Source organism: Corvus kubaryi, unplaced genomic scaffold (assembly GCF_017639235.1).
Source record: "Corvus kubaryi isolate FWS band 111438036 unplaced genomic scaffold, C.kubaryi_AGA036_p1.0 137, whole genome shotgun sequence".
Lineage (NCBI taxonomy): Eukaryota > Metazoa > Chordata > Aves > Passeriformes > Corvidae > Corvus > Corvus kubaryi.
This window is the reverse complement of record NW_024580671.1, coordinates 28,243,341-28,262,203: the sequence shown is the minus strand read 5'-3', so window position 1 is coordinate 28,262,203 and position 18,863 is coordinate 28,243,341. Positions and strand designations below refer to the sequence as shown.

The following is an 18,863-nucleotide window of genomic DNA, read 5'->3' as shown; positions in this document are numbered from 1 at the left end:
AAACTGAAAACAAAAAGCAACTTAATCAGGGAAATTGACTTTTTCTTAACGAGTCCTGAAGAAGGGATTGTCATGTCACACACATCTTGCACAAAAAATCTCAAAATCCATGTATTTTTAAACCTACACAACAGATGGAAATTCAAAAGTTACTTTCTTAAAAAGTATTTTGAAATGGACTCATAAAAAATTATTCCAGCCAGCTTCCACAGCTTGCACTTATCTCTGCTTACAGCAGTCCAGTAGATTAAAATTCAACCTTTTTGTTAAATACCATTAAATTTTAAAGTAACTTTAAATGGTTACCATCTTGTTAGAGTTAATACACTTCATTGTGTCAATTAGGATGTGTTTAATTATTAATATAAGACACTCATCTTCATATCTTCATCTTACAATAGGCACATCAGTTGTGCTGACCCTTTGAAGCTGGCCTATCTAATTAAAATATGCTTTTTAATTATACTATATGAAAATGCTGTTTCAAAGGTCTCATATGCTTCTCTACAGAGAGAGACAGCCTGAAGTAAAGTATCTTCATCTTGATTTTTAGAAACTGAGCGCTCAGACTGGTGACTGCTCGGGAAGCTGTGTTTCGGGGGCACCGTACAGTGCGGGTCGCAGAACAAAACCCGCCGCAGGAGGAGCAGGGCTGGGATGCAGGCACTGAACCATGATGCTCTAAACAAAAGAGCATTTGCAACAACAATGAAGCTGTGGTTCCCACCACGCTCTGCACAACTGTAATTATCTTGACGTTCAAGGCCAAGTGCCTCAGTCTGGTGCTCAACTGTCGAAACTTTCAATCATCACAACACAAAGAACAGGGGCACAAGAAACTATTCTATGCTTTTTTCCTTCTAACAGGGTATCACGCTGATACCCTCATCTCTGCACCCAACCATCCTTCCTGCCACTTTCCCGTTGTTTATCCACTGAAAAAAATTAAAATGTCTAATTTGGGAATTATAAATATGTATACAGAAGTCCAACATGTTTTTCATAATTCAGTCTTACTGCTTCCCAGTTCTGTTTCCCAGTATTTTTATTTGCAGACAGGAGAAAAGGAGCCCCATTACCTTGATCCTTGGAAGCTAAATTTCTTTTTTGTTTTGGAAGATCTAAAATATTTCACTTCAGATGTCCTGGAATTCCTTTTTTTTTGTCTTCACCTCTGATCTGCTGTGAACACTGTGAGGGGCTTTCCAGAACATAAGGTATACTGGAAAAACTACTATCTCATTATGATTTTATCTTCTGTACAAATAACTTACAGGCAAGTTGTTGGGCTTTTCTCCTCCTTTCTCTCCTCCTTTTTCCTTATCTGATTTGTTTTCAGTGAGAAAAAACCACCACCACTTAAAGGATAGTCTAACATATGGGTTGTTTTGACATTTAGCAAGTGTATATTTGGGTAATGAGAATGCAGCTTAAAATTTTATCCAGCTAACCTTTTTGAAATAAAACTATGAGAAAAAAAAAAAAAACCCAAATCTTACGTTACACAAGGCTCAACTTGGCTAAATTAATAAAAACGCAATTGTAAACTATGGTCACAGAGAAATTTGCAGTTGTTTAATAAACTATTTAAAGTATTTTAATTAAAACAAACCTCCATGTGTGTGATTTCTGTCAGACCAATGATCTGCAATGCATATATATGTTCACAGTTATGACAGTGTGTGGGAACTTAGCTACATCAGTGAGGAGGGTTTTACATGTACCTATAAAATTATAATATCAAATACCTCCACTTTGATTAATTACGCTTCACTTCCCACGTTTTGTTTTTTTTTTTTTTTTAGTTTTACCAATGATGATAAGAAAGTGCACTTTCAAAGAGCCTGGGAGAATTGTGACTCCCATTTAGGTGTGGTAACAGAAATACCATTAATACAAAACCAGGAGAACAATTCAAGAAACTGCTCAAAATTGACATAGCAATATACAAAACGAAAGACAACAGGTTAAAGACAATAAAGAGATTTCACATGTTCTAGAACAAAGGGAATCCTAAATTTAGACCAGTCTGTTGTTAACCAGGATGCTAGTAGGAAACCTGAGGTGCTCGCTGTGTATCTCTCCCCCACTGGACACCACTGATAAGCTCTTACTCGTAACACATTTCCTTGCCAAGGGGTGGGAAGAGAGGTCAGGTGCCAGAGGCAGGCAGGTGCCCACGCCAGGTTAGCAGCTTGCCTTGCTCATGCAAAGCCAGCTGCCTGACAGCAAACAGGAGCTTAGCTGGGCATGGTGTCAGGGTCAAATGTGTTATTTTCACAACAGGTATTTAATGAGATTTGACTTGGAAAAAAGAGACTGAAGTCAATGTTAGCCATGGTAGGGGGGTTGGACTAGCTGATCTTCAGAGGTCCCTTCCAACCCCAAACATCCTGAGGTTATACCTGGCCATCAGGGCTTGATACTAAACACCTGCATTGTAGAAGAGCTGGGGAAGCACTTTTTGCACAGCTGCAACCCTGTCCCACCACAGTCTGTGCTTGCAGGCCTCTCATATCTGCAAACCTTCACTTCGTACTGTGCAGCCCACAACCAAAATCCTACCTTCTCTCCATATTCCACCATGATCTCACAGACACCGAGGGCACTAAGGGCAAGCAGTTGTAAAAATGTAACTGTGAGAATGGAACCATCCTGAAACAGGTTACTGCCTAAGTTATCTGGTTACTGAATTTTAGCTATGTGCTACTTTTACTTTTTTTTTTTTAATTACCAAAGTCTGGGAGAAAATGTAAAATGATCAGTGATAGACTCTTCAGCTGACAAATGAGGGGAGTGGCTAAATGAAGGGAAGAAGAAGCCAGCCCCACAGCTATCTTACAGAGAAGCAAAAGAAGAAAAGCTGTAATCAGTAAGGAGGATTTCCTAGACCCTGAACTGTTTGGAAGAGCTGAATTCATAAGTATACTGGAGATAACTACTAAGGTAGCTCCTGAAGCCAGAGCTAAGTGATTACATTGGTGACCTGCTGCTTGCTTCTACAAAGCACCCATCGTGCCTCCACTGCATGAGCACCCAGGAAGAACGTGAGTCCTGTCAAATAATTCTAAAACTAATTAAAAAGAACAAATACAACATTAAGTCTGTAGCTAGGTTTCCACAGGACAGCAAAGGACTTTGACCAGTGCAAATACTTCCATGGGCAAGGAAGACAAGACACAAGGCTCCAGAAAAGGCATCCAAACCCTTAGCACTTGCAGCAGTTCAGCTGAATCAAAGACCATCCCATATGCAGCATCTTGGGGTGAGGGGCAAGGAGGGTTTGGACATGACTGAGAAGACTGTGGAACTTTAAACAGCAGCTAGTTTATGCACATGAGGATGAAGGTAATGCGATAAAACTCTTTGCCTGGGTTTAAGAAAAAGCATAGCAGATTGCTGTGAAGGCTGTAGGCCATGTACAGCATTTGAGAACTAAACTGTCAACAAATACACCACAGTAATCCAATTAGGAAAGGCTTTCTGCGTCCTGACAAGTGAGCGTAGGTTTAAGATTAGCTGAAGGACATATCCTCCAGATAAAAACCCACCCAGAGAAATGGTAGACCTCTTCAGGGAGTCCTGATATATACTCCAGATTTGCAACATTCATCTCCTGTGACTTGGTGACAGACATGGACAGGAATGTAATCAACAGAAACATGACAACAATAGACTTCAGAATTTGACTGAAATTTTTTACTCTGTTTTTATTGTTTCAGTTATCTTCTGGAGCAAGCAGTCATGCAGTTGTGATATCGGGGCCACAGCCTCAGGTCCAGCCCAGCATCACTTGGGTCCAGCCAGAAGGCTGTGGCATGCTGGCCCTATCCCTGCATACATGAACAGCAAACCTTGCCACAAAAACAAGCAAGGACCTGTTTTAACATGCACAGCAAATATCAGAGTTAAACACACCAGACAAGTGGGCACGCAGACTTCTGCTGAGAAGCTGTGTCAGGAAAGAAATGTCTTAGACAGGCATCTCTCCCATGGTTCCAGCCGTGAGCAGCCCAGGAATGGCCCTTTCTCAGCTGCTCTTGACCTGCCTTTGATGCAGCCCAGGACACAATTGGCTTTCTGGGCTGTAAGAGCACATTGCCAGCTCATGTCCAGCCTCTCATCCACCAGCACTGCTGAGTCCTTCCTGGCAAGGCTCCTCTCAATCTGTTCATTCCCCAGCCTGTGTTGATACTGGAGTGCTCCAACCCAGGTGCAGCACTTTGCTCTTGGTCTTCTTAAACCTCATGAGATTCCCATGGGCCCATTTCTCAAGCTTGTCCAGGTCCCTCTGCATGGCATCTCATCTTTCAGGTGTGTCAACTACACCACTCAGCTTGGTGTCATCTGTAAATTTGCAGAGGGTGTGCTCAATCCCTTTGTCTATGTCATTGATGATGACAATAGATAACAATAATGATAGCCTTTTCCACATTTTACACCAGTCATGCTCTGAAAAAGTGTTTGGAGGATTTAAGCTCTGCTTCTGGACCATCCATTGCAGTGCTTACAGGGTCCTTGCCAGGCACCTGTGCTTGGGGGCTTGGAAGGGGCTGGGAGGAAACAGAGGCCCCTGGCTGTATGCAACTGCTGCCAACCCTGGGGTCACAGCTTGCCATGTCTACACCGACCGAGATGCCTGCTTGTTCAGTAAAGGCAGAAATGGGCTGATGAGACAGAGAAAGCTGAAGATGGATGGAAAAGACTGTGCTGGGACATCAGCCAAGGGGTAATAATTGTAAGGATGGATCTTACAAGCAAACTGTTACTTATCTTTCCATGACATGTGAAAAAGCTGCAGAGAGTCACAGGTCCACAGCAATATGGTGTTGCTGTTATGAAGACCTAGTTTCAGTACAAGCATAACAATAATGGTATGGCATAGCACTGCTGAAAAAGAAAAAATTTAGAAAAATATCTAAACCTTCAACACTGTCCAGACCTTCACTGAGATGCAAACACCCTCCACAAGCTTTTTCACAGTATTGCCATACAGAAACTGCAAGGTAAGGCAACCAGGCATTCTAACTGAGGCACTGAGAAACAACGAAAGTTTGTCAGCAGTCTTCTTCAACTTTTCCTGCATCCAAAATCAGCAGAAAAACTTAATAAAAACCCATTAAGAGTTCAAATTCTGGAAATACTGCAAATCACCCAGCACTCTAATAACTGTAATTCTATTTAAACTCTTAAAATTGACTATATGTTTTTTAGAGTATTAGACCTTGCCTAGGTTTTCATCTCTTTAGTATATAAAACCATCCAGTAGCACAACTCTGAAGATCTAGCCTAAAGGATACTGTTAAGGTAGCAATGATGCAAAACATTTCAGTACCTTCATTGTGTTCCCTCAATATTTGAATGAAGTATCAGAGAGATGACCCACGAAGCTGTCACGTGGAAAGGACAACATCCCTACATTCATGGCAATGCTTGTGAATGACACAATTTCTTATTTGGTGTTTTGTATTAAAGAAAAACTTGGTCACAGCTGCTTGAAAGTGCTGTCAAAGCCCCACAAGCCTGTAAGGATAACTAAGGATAGTCACAAAACCATGGACTTTCATAAGCTAAACAAGGAGTTAAAGATGCAGTGAGGAACCTGAAGGAACCAAATTTAGATTTGCTGTACAGGATTTGGCTGTTACACACCTGCGATCCCACTGAACTGCAGAAGTGCAACTGAGAGTGGAATTTCAGACCTTCTTGCACAAGATAAACACTCATTTTGACTACTGTACCTGCCAGATTTCTCTACCCGAAAGGTGAAATTCCCCGAAATAAGTCTCTCTGGCCTGAAAAATGAGAATCTGGTATCAGTTAGCTGAGAAATTACTATCTGAAGAATGGATATAAGTAAAGATAAAGCAGAAGATATCCTCACATTTACTTTTATGTTCTATGTTTGCAAGAGCCAAACACTGAGAACTTACTAAGCAATATGATTAGGGACTTCTGGCAGGATGCTAAGAAACCAACTACAATTTCCTTCTCATTATACAAAGTCAGAATTCATAGCAGGCACATTAGATGTCATGATTCCTCATGTCAATATGGTATCACAAATACAAATTAGGAGGGAAAAAAAGTGTAACAAGCAAAAGATCTCTAATTGCTGTATTTGATTACTAGAAGATTTACGACCATGGAAGGTTTCTCCTCTCTCTGAAGTGAAATCCAAGGAGAGTTGCAAAGGATATGGGGAATTCTCCAATGATCTTTTTCCCTTACAAACTGCTCCTTTCTAGGGGCTGTGTAGCAAAAGAGGCAGAGAGAATGTGATAATGCTAAGAAGAATTGTGGGAACATTAATTCCCTTCCTTATTTCAGGGGCTGATGGGGTTTTTTTTTCTATTAGAGTGCTTTTGTTCTGTGTCAATTAAATTTTGCTTTTTGGGAACATGACCATAGAGGAGAGCAGTCTTGGTGGCCACTGAGCAGAAGGACTGTGAGCATAGACCTGGAGGAAGCACCCACTCACGGCAGGGCTGGAATAGTGGGAATTCACCCCAAAAAAGTGCTGACTTATGGCCACAGTGGTGTGCTCTGTAGGAGGCACCAGGATAGGGCTGGAAGTACAGCTCATGCAGGAACTGCTGTGGCACCCATGCCTCCAAAACTGGTGCGGATGACACGATGCATTCGCACTTCAGGTTGCCCCCTGGGGAGTACAGACAATTCCACCTATGTCTAAGCCTTCACCTACAGCTCATCTCAGATGCTTCTGCAGAGCTCAAACATATATGAAATGAAGCTGGAAAAATGACACAGGCTTTATATAGTGTTCATTAAATTTGTTTGCTTAACTAAAATTATGTCCTTTAACCCTTCAGCCATGAACACAGCTCTCTGCCATCAATGGCACAATTATTAGTGTGTACATTGTTCACTTCTCTACATTAATTTGTATGTAAAGAAAAGAAGTTGAAGAGGTTGTAAGTCTGAAAAAATATGATTAAAAATATATGTACTTCCTCACTCACCTCCTTACATCATGGGAAGTGAAGGGAATTCCAAATCACCCCAGCCTAGCCAGTAATCAGGTTTCAGAAATACCTTGTAGAAGCTCAGTTTACCTTAGTACCCGTAACAGAAGACTCCTGAAGACAGAAAAACTTTCATCATGTATAAATGACTAACAATTACATCAAAACAAATGGAGGGCTTCAAAGCTGGGTGGAAAAATGGAGGGAAATTCCATCCTATTAAGATAGGACATAATTGTCTTGTACAGGAAATAAACACTATATTTTTAGCAGGTGACCAGTCAGATACAATCAGTACAGGGTTATGATTGTGTAGTGATTTCTCATCAAATTGCAGCCTATCTCCCCAGAGAGATGACAGATCTTAGTATCTTCTTATAATTTTTTTTCTATGTAGGCTCTTAACTAGGAAACAGAAACATGAGAGCTCCCAAAGCAGGCTGCATTTCATAGACTATTACTATCCATATTTCATCTTTTACAATTAATTCAAAGATTTGTAAGAACCTCATACTGGTATATTACTACACTGCATTAGTACCATGATAAAATTTCAGTAACACCAGAATCTTCCAACCTTCAGACTCAGCAATTCTCTGCTCATTCCAATTTATGGCCACTGCATTCCATGAGCCAAGACACACTGCTGCTATTGAAATCTATGCTATTTACATGTCAAATAGATAGAAAATCTGGATTGCTGTAAATAATAAATTTACATCCAAGCTGAAAACACAGTATTATGATTAATAGATATAAACTGAATTTGCAAATGGATATGAACATATTTAAAGCAAGTATTAAAACCATAGGTAAAATAACAATATTAAGAGGAGATTGGGACAAAATTCAATAATGCATCTTCATAAAATATTTCTGGTAATAGGTTACTTGTTGGTAACATTTTCAACCTTGCTCTGTAAAGGGGATGAACATCAACCAACTAATGGCCACTATACGTAGGTAGATGTTTGGGTTTGATGAACAAAACACTGTCATGCAACATGGAACCCAAAGGCATCAATGTCATGTAAACAAACCACAGAGCAGATACTGAATTTCTACTGCATTCACTCAGTAATAAAACAGAAATATTCAATAATATTTGTATCAATTTATGGGATAAGGTATTCCAGATTCCTCTTTATCATGGCTGGAAGTGTTTTTCCCTGGCCAATCTGAATGTGATCAAACTGTCCTTCCAAAGAAGAAAGTGTTTCACTCAAGTGTAGTTAATTCTGACAGCAAAGCTATAAGCAGCGCTCACTCCTTAACTTTTGACCACCTTAATACCCTGGTAGCAGGACAGTTAATTTTTAACTCAACAACTATGCACTGAAAATAGACTTACAGATCAAATCTTTCTTTGTGTATGAATAATATGGTGCTTCTCTTCTAAATATGTACTGTATTTGTTCTGACTACAGCATTAAGTATTAAACATGTTAATCAATTATTTATATAAGCTTATTATCTTTCATTTTTAAATGATATTTAGCCTTTTTTTCTGAAGATTTCTAGCAAGAGATTCTAAAAATGTGGTGGAATGAATGATGGAATTCCAAAACTAAGACATGGATGCATTAACATAATTTTTATGCATATCTTTGGTTAATGAAACTTGCTACTTCTAAGCATTCCTATTTACAGTATCATAGTTGCAAACATTTTTAATGAAATCTACTGATTGTAAAATCTATTTTGTGATGCCCAGTTCTCTGTGTATTGTGTATTAATGGATAATGAACTTTATAATGTATTTCACTGTGGAAGTCATTCATGAGAAGCCTGGCAGGAAAATAACTCCTCAACAAACACCAGTTATCCCAACCATCTCACAGTTCTATTCAGAGTTTCTCCCATCAGGAAAAATATTTGTCCCCATCTTCTTAGAAAGGTCCTGCTGCCCTAAGCCCTGCATAAATTTCAGGGAGCACCTCCTGTCCCCCATGCTGCGAAAAGCCCACTTCCTGCCATGTCCCTGCTCACTAACTCCTGGCTCCTTCCACAGTCACATTTTTGATGACAGACCTGAGGCAAAAGTCAGAGAGAGTGAAGGAAAACCCTTCCACCTGGAGGGCTAGATCCACATCATCTAGATTTTTTTTACATCAGAACTTAAATAATTTATGTTTTCAATATTTTGTAACTTCAGCAGTGAGAGGCAGTGTTGGGAACCAGCCCCCTCTGCTTCACCCCTTGTTTGCAGGGGTCACAGCAGACATTGCTGAGCTGTCAGTGTAAATTACAGCCGGCAGCACGTCAGTGCAGAATGCTCAAATGCGTGTGCAATTTCGAATACATAAATAATCCCACTGACTTTACTGAAGCACCAGAAAACATTCACCTAGTACTATTTCGTAACTTCTCAGGAGTATTTGAGAAGCAGCACTTTGATCTTTATTAGCTGTCGAGTCCATGATGAGGCAAAGTACGCTCCTCAGTGGGCTATGGAGACAGGCCTGGAAGCAGCTACGTCCTTCTGGAGTTTTATCTGAACATTTACAAGCCACAACAGACTTACAGCATTTCCCTTAAGTGTGTATTATTGCAGCTTTTTGGGAACAAGAACAATCCTAATGCTCTGTGCTGGCTGATGATCAAGGCCTGAGGAGCTCCTATCGAGGCTGTCCACCCTGGTATGCAAAGGGGCCTGGAACGGGTTTACATGCACACCCAGGAACCAGGAGATGTGTCCCACCTTCTTCCTTCCAGACAGAAGAAATGTGTTTGCATAAAGCATTTTGAGCAGAAATTCACACAGTGCAAATCTCTTCACAGCTGACAGTCCCCCTGCATGACCTGGAGCAAGGCATGGTTCCAACCACCATGCAGGCACAGAGATATGGGATTTACCCTAAGTGACACTCACAAACCTTTTCCTGACTAGAAGGCAGCGCCAGGAGTTTTTCTCCTTTTGACTAAGAATGCCAGCAATTTCAGCTTGACACAGAGCTGGCCTGGCTGATGGTCTAACATATAAATCATGGGTCAAAGATAAGATAAACACATACCGGTGTAGTCCTCGTAGCACTCACAAGTGTAGCCCCCCTCTCGGCTTCGACACAGCCCATTGCCCCCGCAAGGGTTGGAGTAGCACAGATCAATTTCCGTCTCACAGTAGTCCCCCGTGAAGCCCGGGGGGCATCGGCACCGCAGCCCGTTGATGGGGTGGATGGGGCGGAACAGGACGGTGTTGGAGCTGATGAATGGGGCCGAACTGTCAAACTTCAGCACAGAGACACACTTCATGTAATTCTCACAGGGCTCACGCAAGCAGATGTTGTCGTCGAAGGGCAGCACCCTCTGCGTCGAAATCATGGTCAGCAGCGTCCTGTTGAGGTAGATCTGCTCCTGCAGGTCCTCAGAGGGGAAGAACTTGTTTCGAATGCCACCAGGGAGCAAGGCTGAGAAGGTCACGTTCAGGATATTGGAGCTGACATCCGTGTCATTTTGGATGTTGAAAACAAAGATGCCATCCTTGGCAGTGGAGAGCACAGTTGCCACCCCCTCCACAAACAGGGACAGGAGGGGAGAAAGGAACCTCTCCTGGGACATGTTCTCCAGCCGCACTGTGATGCTGTTGGTGAGCATGTCGTCTGTGATGATGGTGACACGCAGGGTGCAGACCGCAGTGACACTGTGAACACCATCTGAAGGGAAGAGAGAAAGACAACAGCAATGTCAGAGAGCAGGCTTCAACCTATGGACCGGGAGGCTCCCACAGTCTCCTGAAAATAAAACAGACCTGCAGGGCGGTCAGTTCACGGCACCAGGATGAGACAGGGAAGTGTACCCACCTTCTGCAGTGACTACCCATGCCTTTTCTCAGGAAAACAAAATAAAATTTCTTAAGAATTGTAACTCAAAAGTACCCGAGACATCTCAAAGAGGCCAGAACACCTGGCAAAGATCCTAGGCAAACAACTAGCAAGGGTTAGTGTGGAAACAGTCTGAGGGCCCTATGATGGCCAAGGGGGAGCCAAGAGGAAGGGGACTCTCATGACAGTGACTGCTAGTCTACAACACGTGCTGGGAAGCTGTTGCTTTTCACAGCACAACACCAAAATTATCTTCTTCAGGTGTGGTCTCAGGATTTAGGAGCCAGAACTCTGCACAGACACAGAATTGTGACCAGACCTTCAGATACAAGTCATCTAAGAAAGCAAGTCCTCACATTTGAATGTCAGAACTTCTTCATTTCTCACATGTAACTTCTTAAAATATTTTATGAACATTAGAAAAAAAACTTAAATAAAATATGCCTGCAGTGAAAAGCAGACATTTAAAAAATCTCCCATTTTATCCTTCCTTTAAGGCATTTCTGATACTGCTGTGGTTGTTCTGCAATAAAACCCGTAATTATAAAAATATAGCACTAATACCTGACACTGGACGGAGAGATGCCACTGTAAAATTTCAGTACACCCTGAGGCTTACAGTAATGCTGTGAATGTACAAACTCTACATTATTCTGTCATTATGGAAAATAATTATGACACAGTGAGTGCTAAATTTAATCCAACTTCAATGCAAGTGTGGAATGGGAAGTTGCATCATCACTGAAATCAAATCACCTACTTTAAATCTGTCTCCTCACTAACATTAGGGACTCATTACAATACAGATCATATTACAGAAAATATGGTTAGTATTAGAGCAGCATCTAGAAATCCCAGACAAGATCAAGAGTGGCTTCTGATAGGAAATGTTCCTTCTGAAAGATGTCATAGTGTAAATAAACAACCATAAATGGGCATGAGTTAACCTCATGAGAGAGATTAATTGGTCAGAGTGGCCAGTATCAGGCCCAGAGTGGGGTTAAGAACCGAGCCCAATTCCCCTAGGCCACAGCTCAGTGGTCACAGTCTTGGTCTGAAGCATCCCAGCAACAATCATTACACAAGTAACCTGCTATTAGCCTGATTTCAATTAAAGGTATGTGCAGAAATGGATTTTGAATCACATCAATGTAAAATTGCATCAGGAACTGCATTTGAATCAATCTTAACTCAGTGTGAGATCAAAATTCTAACAGCATAGAGTACTAAATGTCATTTTGCTAAGGTTTGTTATCTCAAAGTGTAACTTTATGGTCATGCAGAAATAGAACAGTAAAAATAATTCTTATTTCTTTCCTACTCACTTCACCACTTCATCTCAAGTAAGGTTTTGTTTTAAAAAGAAATGTATTGTTGAAAGATTTTTTTCTCCAGTATTATAGCAGCAATATAGTAAATTACAGCAGCATAATTAACAAAATGGCTTTTGACTCCCTCCTCTTATCAGGTTGCCTGTAAAAGCTCAGTTGTTGACTCTTTTCCCCACTGAAGCAGCTTTTATGCAATTAGAAAAATCTCTTCTTCTGTGTGCTGTTTAACTACTGCCAGGCTAAAACTAGTCAGCCAGGAGGGGTCATTGTCTGGGGTGATCTGTTTGACTTCTCCCAGGTAACAAGTGACAAGGCAAGAGGAAATGGACTCAGGTTGCTCCAGGGAGGCTTAGATTGGGTATGAGGAAAAATGTCTTCACCAGATGGGTGGTCAGGCATTGGAACAGGCAGCCCAGGGAAGTGGTGGAGTCACCATTCCTGGAGATATTTAAAACATGTGTAGATGTGGCCCTTAGGGACATGGTTAAATGGTGGGCTTGGCAATGCCAGGTTAATGACTGGACTTGATGATCTTACAGGTCTTCTCCAAACTCAACAATTCTATGATTCTATGTGTCCACCACAGAAGTTCACATACCAGCTTTCATATTCTCCCAGGTTTGCAAAAATCTTTATCTTCTCTCCCTCAGACTCATTCCAGAAATGTGTAGTCTCAGCTTCCATCAAGACCCAAAGCAACCTTTACAAATGATTGGTAGCCAAAATCCTCATTGCAAACTCCTCCTACACGGTCTGTGGATTTCTGGCCAATAGACAGTACGGGACACCAGTATTGTCATAAATGACATCCTCAGACTAGTTTACCCATGTCTATGAACTGCACAGCTCATTCCCCTAAAAGGCCAGAACAAACTATTCACTTTTTTTCATAAAGCAATTGACATTTGCCTGGTTTGTCCCATAGGGTGCCTGAACTATCTTGCTATTTGTTGCACAATATGCTACAGAAGTTCTCTCATACCAGCCAGAATGCTGGACAATGGGTCCTTTTTTAAAGAAAACACTATGATCTATAGCCCATGGTATGTATAGTAAGAAGACAAAATACGATCCACCGTCTGACAATGCAGTAGAGTCTACAAACTGTCATAATCAATATCAACTGTCACAATACGCAAGAGCTTCCCAGCATTCACAACAGCTATTCTGACACAGTTAATAAATCACTGGAAAAAGCCTGGTGTCAGATACCACACAGCCTCCTTGTTCCATGGGCAGCACAAAAGAAAACTGGGCACAGACGTATAGCTGCAAAATGAAGTTGTGTTTTAAAAGCCAACTCAGCTTTGTGCAACCCTGTTGCAGAGCATTAAAATAAAAAGAGAGTAAAAAAGGAGCAGAGCATGTGTACTATAGGCAACAAAAGAATGGCACAGCTATAGAGCTGGCTGGACAAGCGCCTCTTTCATATCACCAGTGAGGCTGAGAGCAGCATCACAGGATCTGATCATCTATTCATTCAGAAACTCAAGGAAAGTTGAAACAATCTGTGGTTTTATGAGACCAAATTAGTATCTATTCTACTTTCAATAGACAACTTTCGCTTTGAGGGCTGAAATAAGTGCAATAAAGAAAGCGGAAATCTTGTCTTTTTTGGGAAATGAATTAAGCCTTAAATACCCAGTAATGTATGTGCTTTGAGATTTACAAGTGAAGCACTCCATGAATGTTTAAAATGTTTACTGCCAGGAATGTCAGAAAATTGTCATTAGGAAGTAGTATTTTATGGGGTGGCAATACTTGACGGCCTTCAGTGTTTGAGATGCCCACCATATCCAGCTTCCAATCTGCTAAAAAGGCTCAAACAATCTGAGTTTCCAAAGGTCTTACAATACAGCTATAAGAAGTCCCTATCATGTTATGGCAGGTGCAAGATGGTTTCAGTCAGGGGTGTGAAACAACCTTCAAGTTGCTACACTGGAAAATTCTGGCTGCACTTTACTCTTTGGAGCAGACCTTGGCACAGATGAGTGCACACACATTCCCCAGGCTTAGCTGTCACCAGTTCTCACAGCCATCATGTGGGGGCTTCAGCAAACCGGCTGGATGCAGGAGTCTTCCTGAAGGAGCTCTAAACACTCAGATCATGCTGGCAGATGGGATGTGCAGGCATCCTGCTAAGAGTGATTTGAGCAGACAGTCTGGATCTTAGCAGCCCAAGTCACCTGGATAGCCTGAGGAAAGGGAAACACAGGACAGACCAAGGAAAAAAAAAGGATTCAACCAATCCCTTTGTTGGCTTGGCTCCTAAAACCCTGTACCAATGGCTTTTGCCACTTTGTCCTCGAGTTTCTCTTCCATAAAATAGGGATAATAGCACTTAACATGTACACTGTGAAATAGTGGGTACAGATGATGAAATGCTGAGACACTGGGGTGACAAAAGCAACACAAATGTCCTTAAGAAATCATTAAAGGTTTTTTTAAAAGCTGTTGCAGCCAAGTTTATCAAAAACAAGGTGGAAAGATTAAATAAGGCCCCTAATGTCTCACAGACCAGTGAATGAACAAAGGGAATTCTGAACAGCCCAGTGGCTTCACCAAAAATGTGTTCATTAAAAATGTGGTACCTGCACACTGAATTTTTATCCTGGCAATATTATTCTATATACAATTTCCACAAAAGGGCTCACCAGAAGGTGGAAATCAAAGCAGACTGTTGTCTTTTGAGTCATTGTCATTGCTGAAGAGGATACTTAAAACTAGAATTACTCATCTTCATCCTTCATCAAATTAATGAAAAGATCTAATAGCTAACACATACCCTCATGCATTACAAAGAAAAGAGAAGATAAGAAAGGCTGACGAAAGCTTGATGCATTCTAAAATATATTAATAACTAGAAAATCAACTAAATAGGCATTGTTTCATTATTATTTTTACTTGACAGCAAATCTTATCAAATCTGATACTTTAATCTCAGCTTTCTATCTTCTGGCAGTACATAAACCAAAGAATTTTATTATGTAGAAATGTAAACACAGCAAAGTTTAACTGAAATGCATATTTGACAATGGCAGCACTTGGCCAGAAAGGTTCTTTTGGGTTTTTTTTTAAGTTCGCAGAAATAAAATAATGAACACTTTTTTTAGCTTATTACATACAGAAGTCTTAGTACCAATTTTGAAAGCTACATATTTTATACAAACACTTCAGCATTGGAGATTTCTTTCACAGATATACCAACCCAAATCCATTCTAACTTTGCTTTATAACACATCTGGAAACAGCAGAAGTCAGTCTTTATGACAGCCATGCAAAATCCCAGGCTAGCAATCCATAGGTTCAAATAACCTCTTGCTCTTCCCAACTCAAAAGAAGCAGCCATGGCCATGGGTAGCAGCTGCTTGGTACCACTGCTTGGTAACAGGCCTTGGAATGATCAAAGCTCCATCCCCATTGTTTCCAGCCATGCCTTTACACATGGGAGTTAATACATACCTAGTCCAGCACTAAGCCTGGAATTACTGATGAGGATGCTGTGCTTTTAGCGTCCTCTCCACTGCCTGGGCAGCAGTAGCATATCAGTAGCACCAGGTCACAGAAATGAATGCTGCAGGCAATGCTTGGCTGTCTGAGCAGGGCTGGCACCCAAACCACAATTCCCATTGAGCAAACAGCAGTAAAAAATCAGCAGGTGTCAATAAAAGTGAGGCAGAATACACAGTCCTGCACTGAGCTTTAGTTTGCCTCAGAGAATCTGCCAGCATTGCAGGTCTGAGCCCTTTCCTTGCATTGTGCTTCTACCACCACAGAAGCAGATGCATAAAATTTCAGTGTGTTAATATTGTCCCTTCCAAACCACTCCTTAAAATATCTTCTGTGTTATGGAAAAGTTCAGGAGCTTATAATGCAAAGAAAATATCCTGAAAGAAAATAAACTGCACAGAAAATGGCAGGTGGAAACTTAAGTAAGAGTCCTTGCTGAAACAGCAGGAAAACACTACCAGAAAGGAAAAGGAAAATGGGCATAATTGTGAATTTACAGATACCCATCTCAGGGTTTTCCCAGTTAGCAAGCAGCCTCACTGAGGAAGTGTTTCAGGATAGAAAGTATGTATGTGACCCCAGTTTCAGTGTCCCCTCGGGGCACCTTGGAAAAGGAAGCAGGGGCTGGTTTGGTCTTAGCTTTCCAAAAGACAAAAGCAATGTCCAGAGGCAAATGTCCTCTCTGTGTCCCTAAAGAGCCTCTGTTTTGTGGCAGGAACATATCAAAGTGCAAAGGTCTCTTTTCCTGGAGGAAAGTGATCTTAAATGGTGCAGTAACAGAAAAGTAACATCCATGAGAAACACACTCCATCACTTGCTTTGTAAAAACATAAACATACTGTGTGTAATATCCTATTATTTCTTAGGCACTAATTAATCCTGTCAAAGCCTTCTGATTCTTCGGAATCTGAAACACTGCTGATGAGCAATCCTGTTGTTATGTCAAGTTGGATGTAACAACATGGAGATGACCGTCCTTGGCCACATGAAGCTTATGTTATTGATTTTGTCTCTTTGTTTCAGGCTGCCAGTCAGCCCCCCACATTTAGGAGCACTTACTGCCAACACAAGTTGTGGGCTTTGGAAACAATACATAAAAATAACTATCTGTTATTCATACGCTGCCAAAGGTTCACACTGGAACCACTGCTCTGAAGAATGTCAAAGGCCAGGTCTGCTCCCAAGCCCATCACGCCAGGAAGGTTCCCATTGACTTCAGTGGGCTTCACTCCCTGCCAAAATTAGGCCTAGAGTCACACAGAGCTTCACTCCTGACCAGCACACTCACACAGAGCTTCACTCCCGACCCTGCAGCCCCAAACAAGAACAGTCTGCCCAGGAAATGGCTCGGGGTTGAAAAATCAGGATGGCAAGAGCAGAAAGCAAAACATGAAGGATGAGCAGGGTAAACATGTAGACACTAGAAACATGCTGCATGGACTGCACCTCCTGAGTTGTAAAGGTGGTAAGGGCTTTCCTAAAATCAGGTGTCTGAATCCATACCTCAACATCTCTCAAATTCCAGAACGGCTGCATTGGCAGATGCTCAGTTTTGAAAACATTAGCCAATGTTGCCCAGCATTATTTGGAGGAAAGAGGGTTTGGAACACCCACAGGAACAGGGAAGACAAAGACGTGTTACCTGGTGTCATGGGGGTATTTTAGATTACAGGGTGAGGCAGCTGAGGCACATGGTGTACGGAAGTACCTTGGCATACCCAGTCCTGACTGAGACATGTCTTTCAGGGAAAAGAAGGTATCTGGGATTAACTACAGCAAGGCTGGCAGACCAATGGAAGACAAGCAATAGTCCACACTGGCAGAGTGAGTGCCAGAGTGTGACTGTGCAAGTGACCAGCTCTCCTTAAACCAGCATTAACCACACTGCCTCCAGCACTCTCCTGCTGCCACTGCAGCAACTCAGAGCACCCAGGGGTCTGCCCCAGGCCATGGGGTATGTACCTGGGTCATGGCTATGCCAGCCTGTGCCTTGTCACTGCACTGCCCCATGGCAGCATTAGCCACATCCCCACTTCTGAAATGATGTCAGGGTCATTGCAAACAACAGATTCCAACAAGTCTGTTCAGACACTTCCAGGCAAAGCCACTTCTTCTGCTCATGAGCTGCAGGCACTCTTAATTTCAAGTCAAAACTTAATGTACTTCGTTTTGCAAAGATGAATATCTGGAACACCTGGGAAAGTGGGCAGTGGGACTTGGGGCTCTCAACCCACAGTTCCCTTGGCACCAGCCATAGCAGTACCAGCTAAATCAAACAGCTAAAAATACCCAAATTGTGGGAGGATAAATTGCACATAAAGCAACTGTGAATTCCCAATGTGCATAAGAGAAAAAAACAAACCAATTTTGGCATCATTATCTTTAATGTAGCCTGTGCTGTTCAGGATTATTTACTTTGCACACAATACTAAAAAGAAAAAGAGCATGTTTCAGTCTGCAGCTCGAACAGGGGATTAAGGACAAATTGATGCCAACTGGATTGCTCAACATTGTACAAGATTGCTTTTCTGAAACCAGCACCTGCAAGCTGAGAATTTTGAAATGTTAATTGGGTTGAAAACACTAGTCTGGGGAAACATTTCCGGAGGGTAGGAGGTAAAGCAAGTTGGATCTGCCGGCAGGAATAAGCAGTCTTGAATTCTAACTGCAGCGAGGCTGAAGATACACCTAATTTCCTTGAACACCCTCCCACAGAATCACTTCTTGTTCTTCAGGTACCTGGTGCTCATGGGCTACAGCTGCTGTAGGGGATGAGATGCAGGCAGGGATGCAGGAGCAACAAGCTGAACAAGGAAACAAGTCTCTGTCCTGAACAGAAAGCACAAGTAGAAGGGATGCGGGTACTTAGAAGTATGATATGTGGGAAGATAGCATGAGTACACTAACAACCAGCACCTTACAGACTATTTAACTGATGAGGAGATTTTCCTTCTAGCTAAAATGCAAAGCCATTTTCCTTCTGGGCTCTGCACATTTCCCTGTACCTCAGCTGGTTTTCCTTGTTAGCAAGGACTGGCCAGACTCCCCTGCCCAGCTGTGCATGGTATCGGGGCCGGCTCCCCACCTGCCTTCCCAGTAGCGCATCCTGTCCCGCTCTGGGCCACGCCAGCCCCGGGCAGGGTGTGCACAGCCCAGGAGCCCTGCCCCGCTCTCAGCCATGCCAGCCCCTGGTGGGGTGCACAGCCCAGGAGCCC

At 42.1% G+C, this 18,863-nt stretch overlaps 1 protein-coding gene across 5 annotated transcripts in view; it reads right to left on the bottom strand.

The window, feature by feature from the left end:
• Positions 1-18,863, bottom strand: part of CELSR1 (cadherin EGF LAG seven-pass G-type receptor 1) — a 168,411-nt gene that overhangs the window by 90,323 nt on the left and 59,225 nt on the right. For all 5 annotated transcript variants that reach the window (XM_042018283.1, XM_042018284.1, XM_042018280.1 and 2 more), the window contains exon 2: positions 10,001-10,639. In XM_042018283.1, coding sequence (XP_041874217.1) covers positions 10,001-10,639 — 639 coding nt within the window. The remainder of the gene's footprint in view (positions 1-10,000; positions 10,640-18,863) is intronic.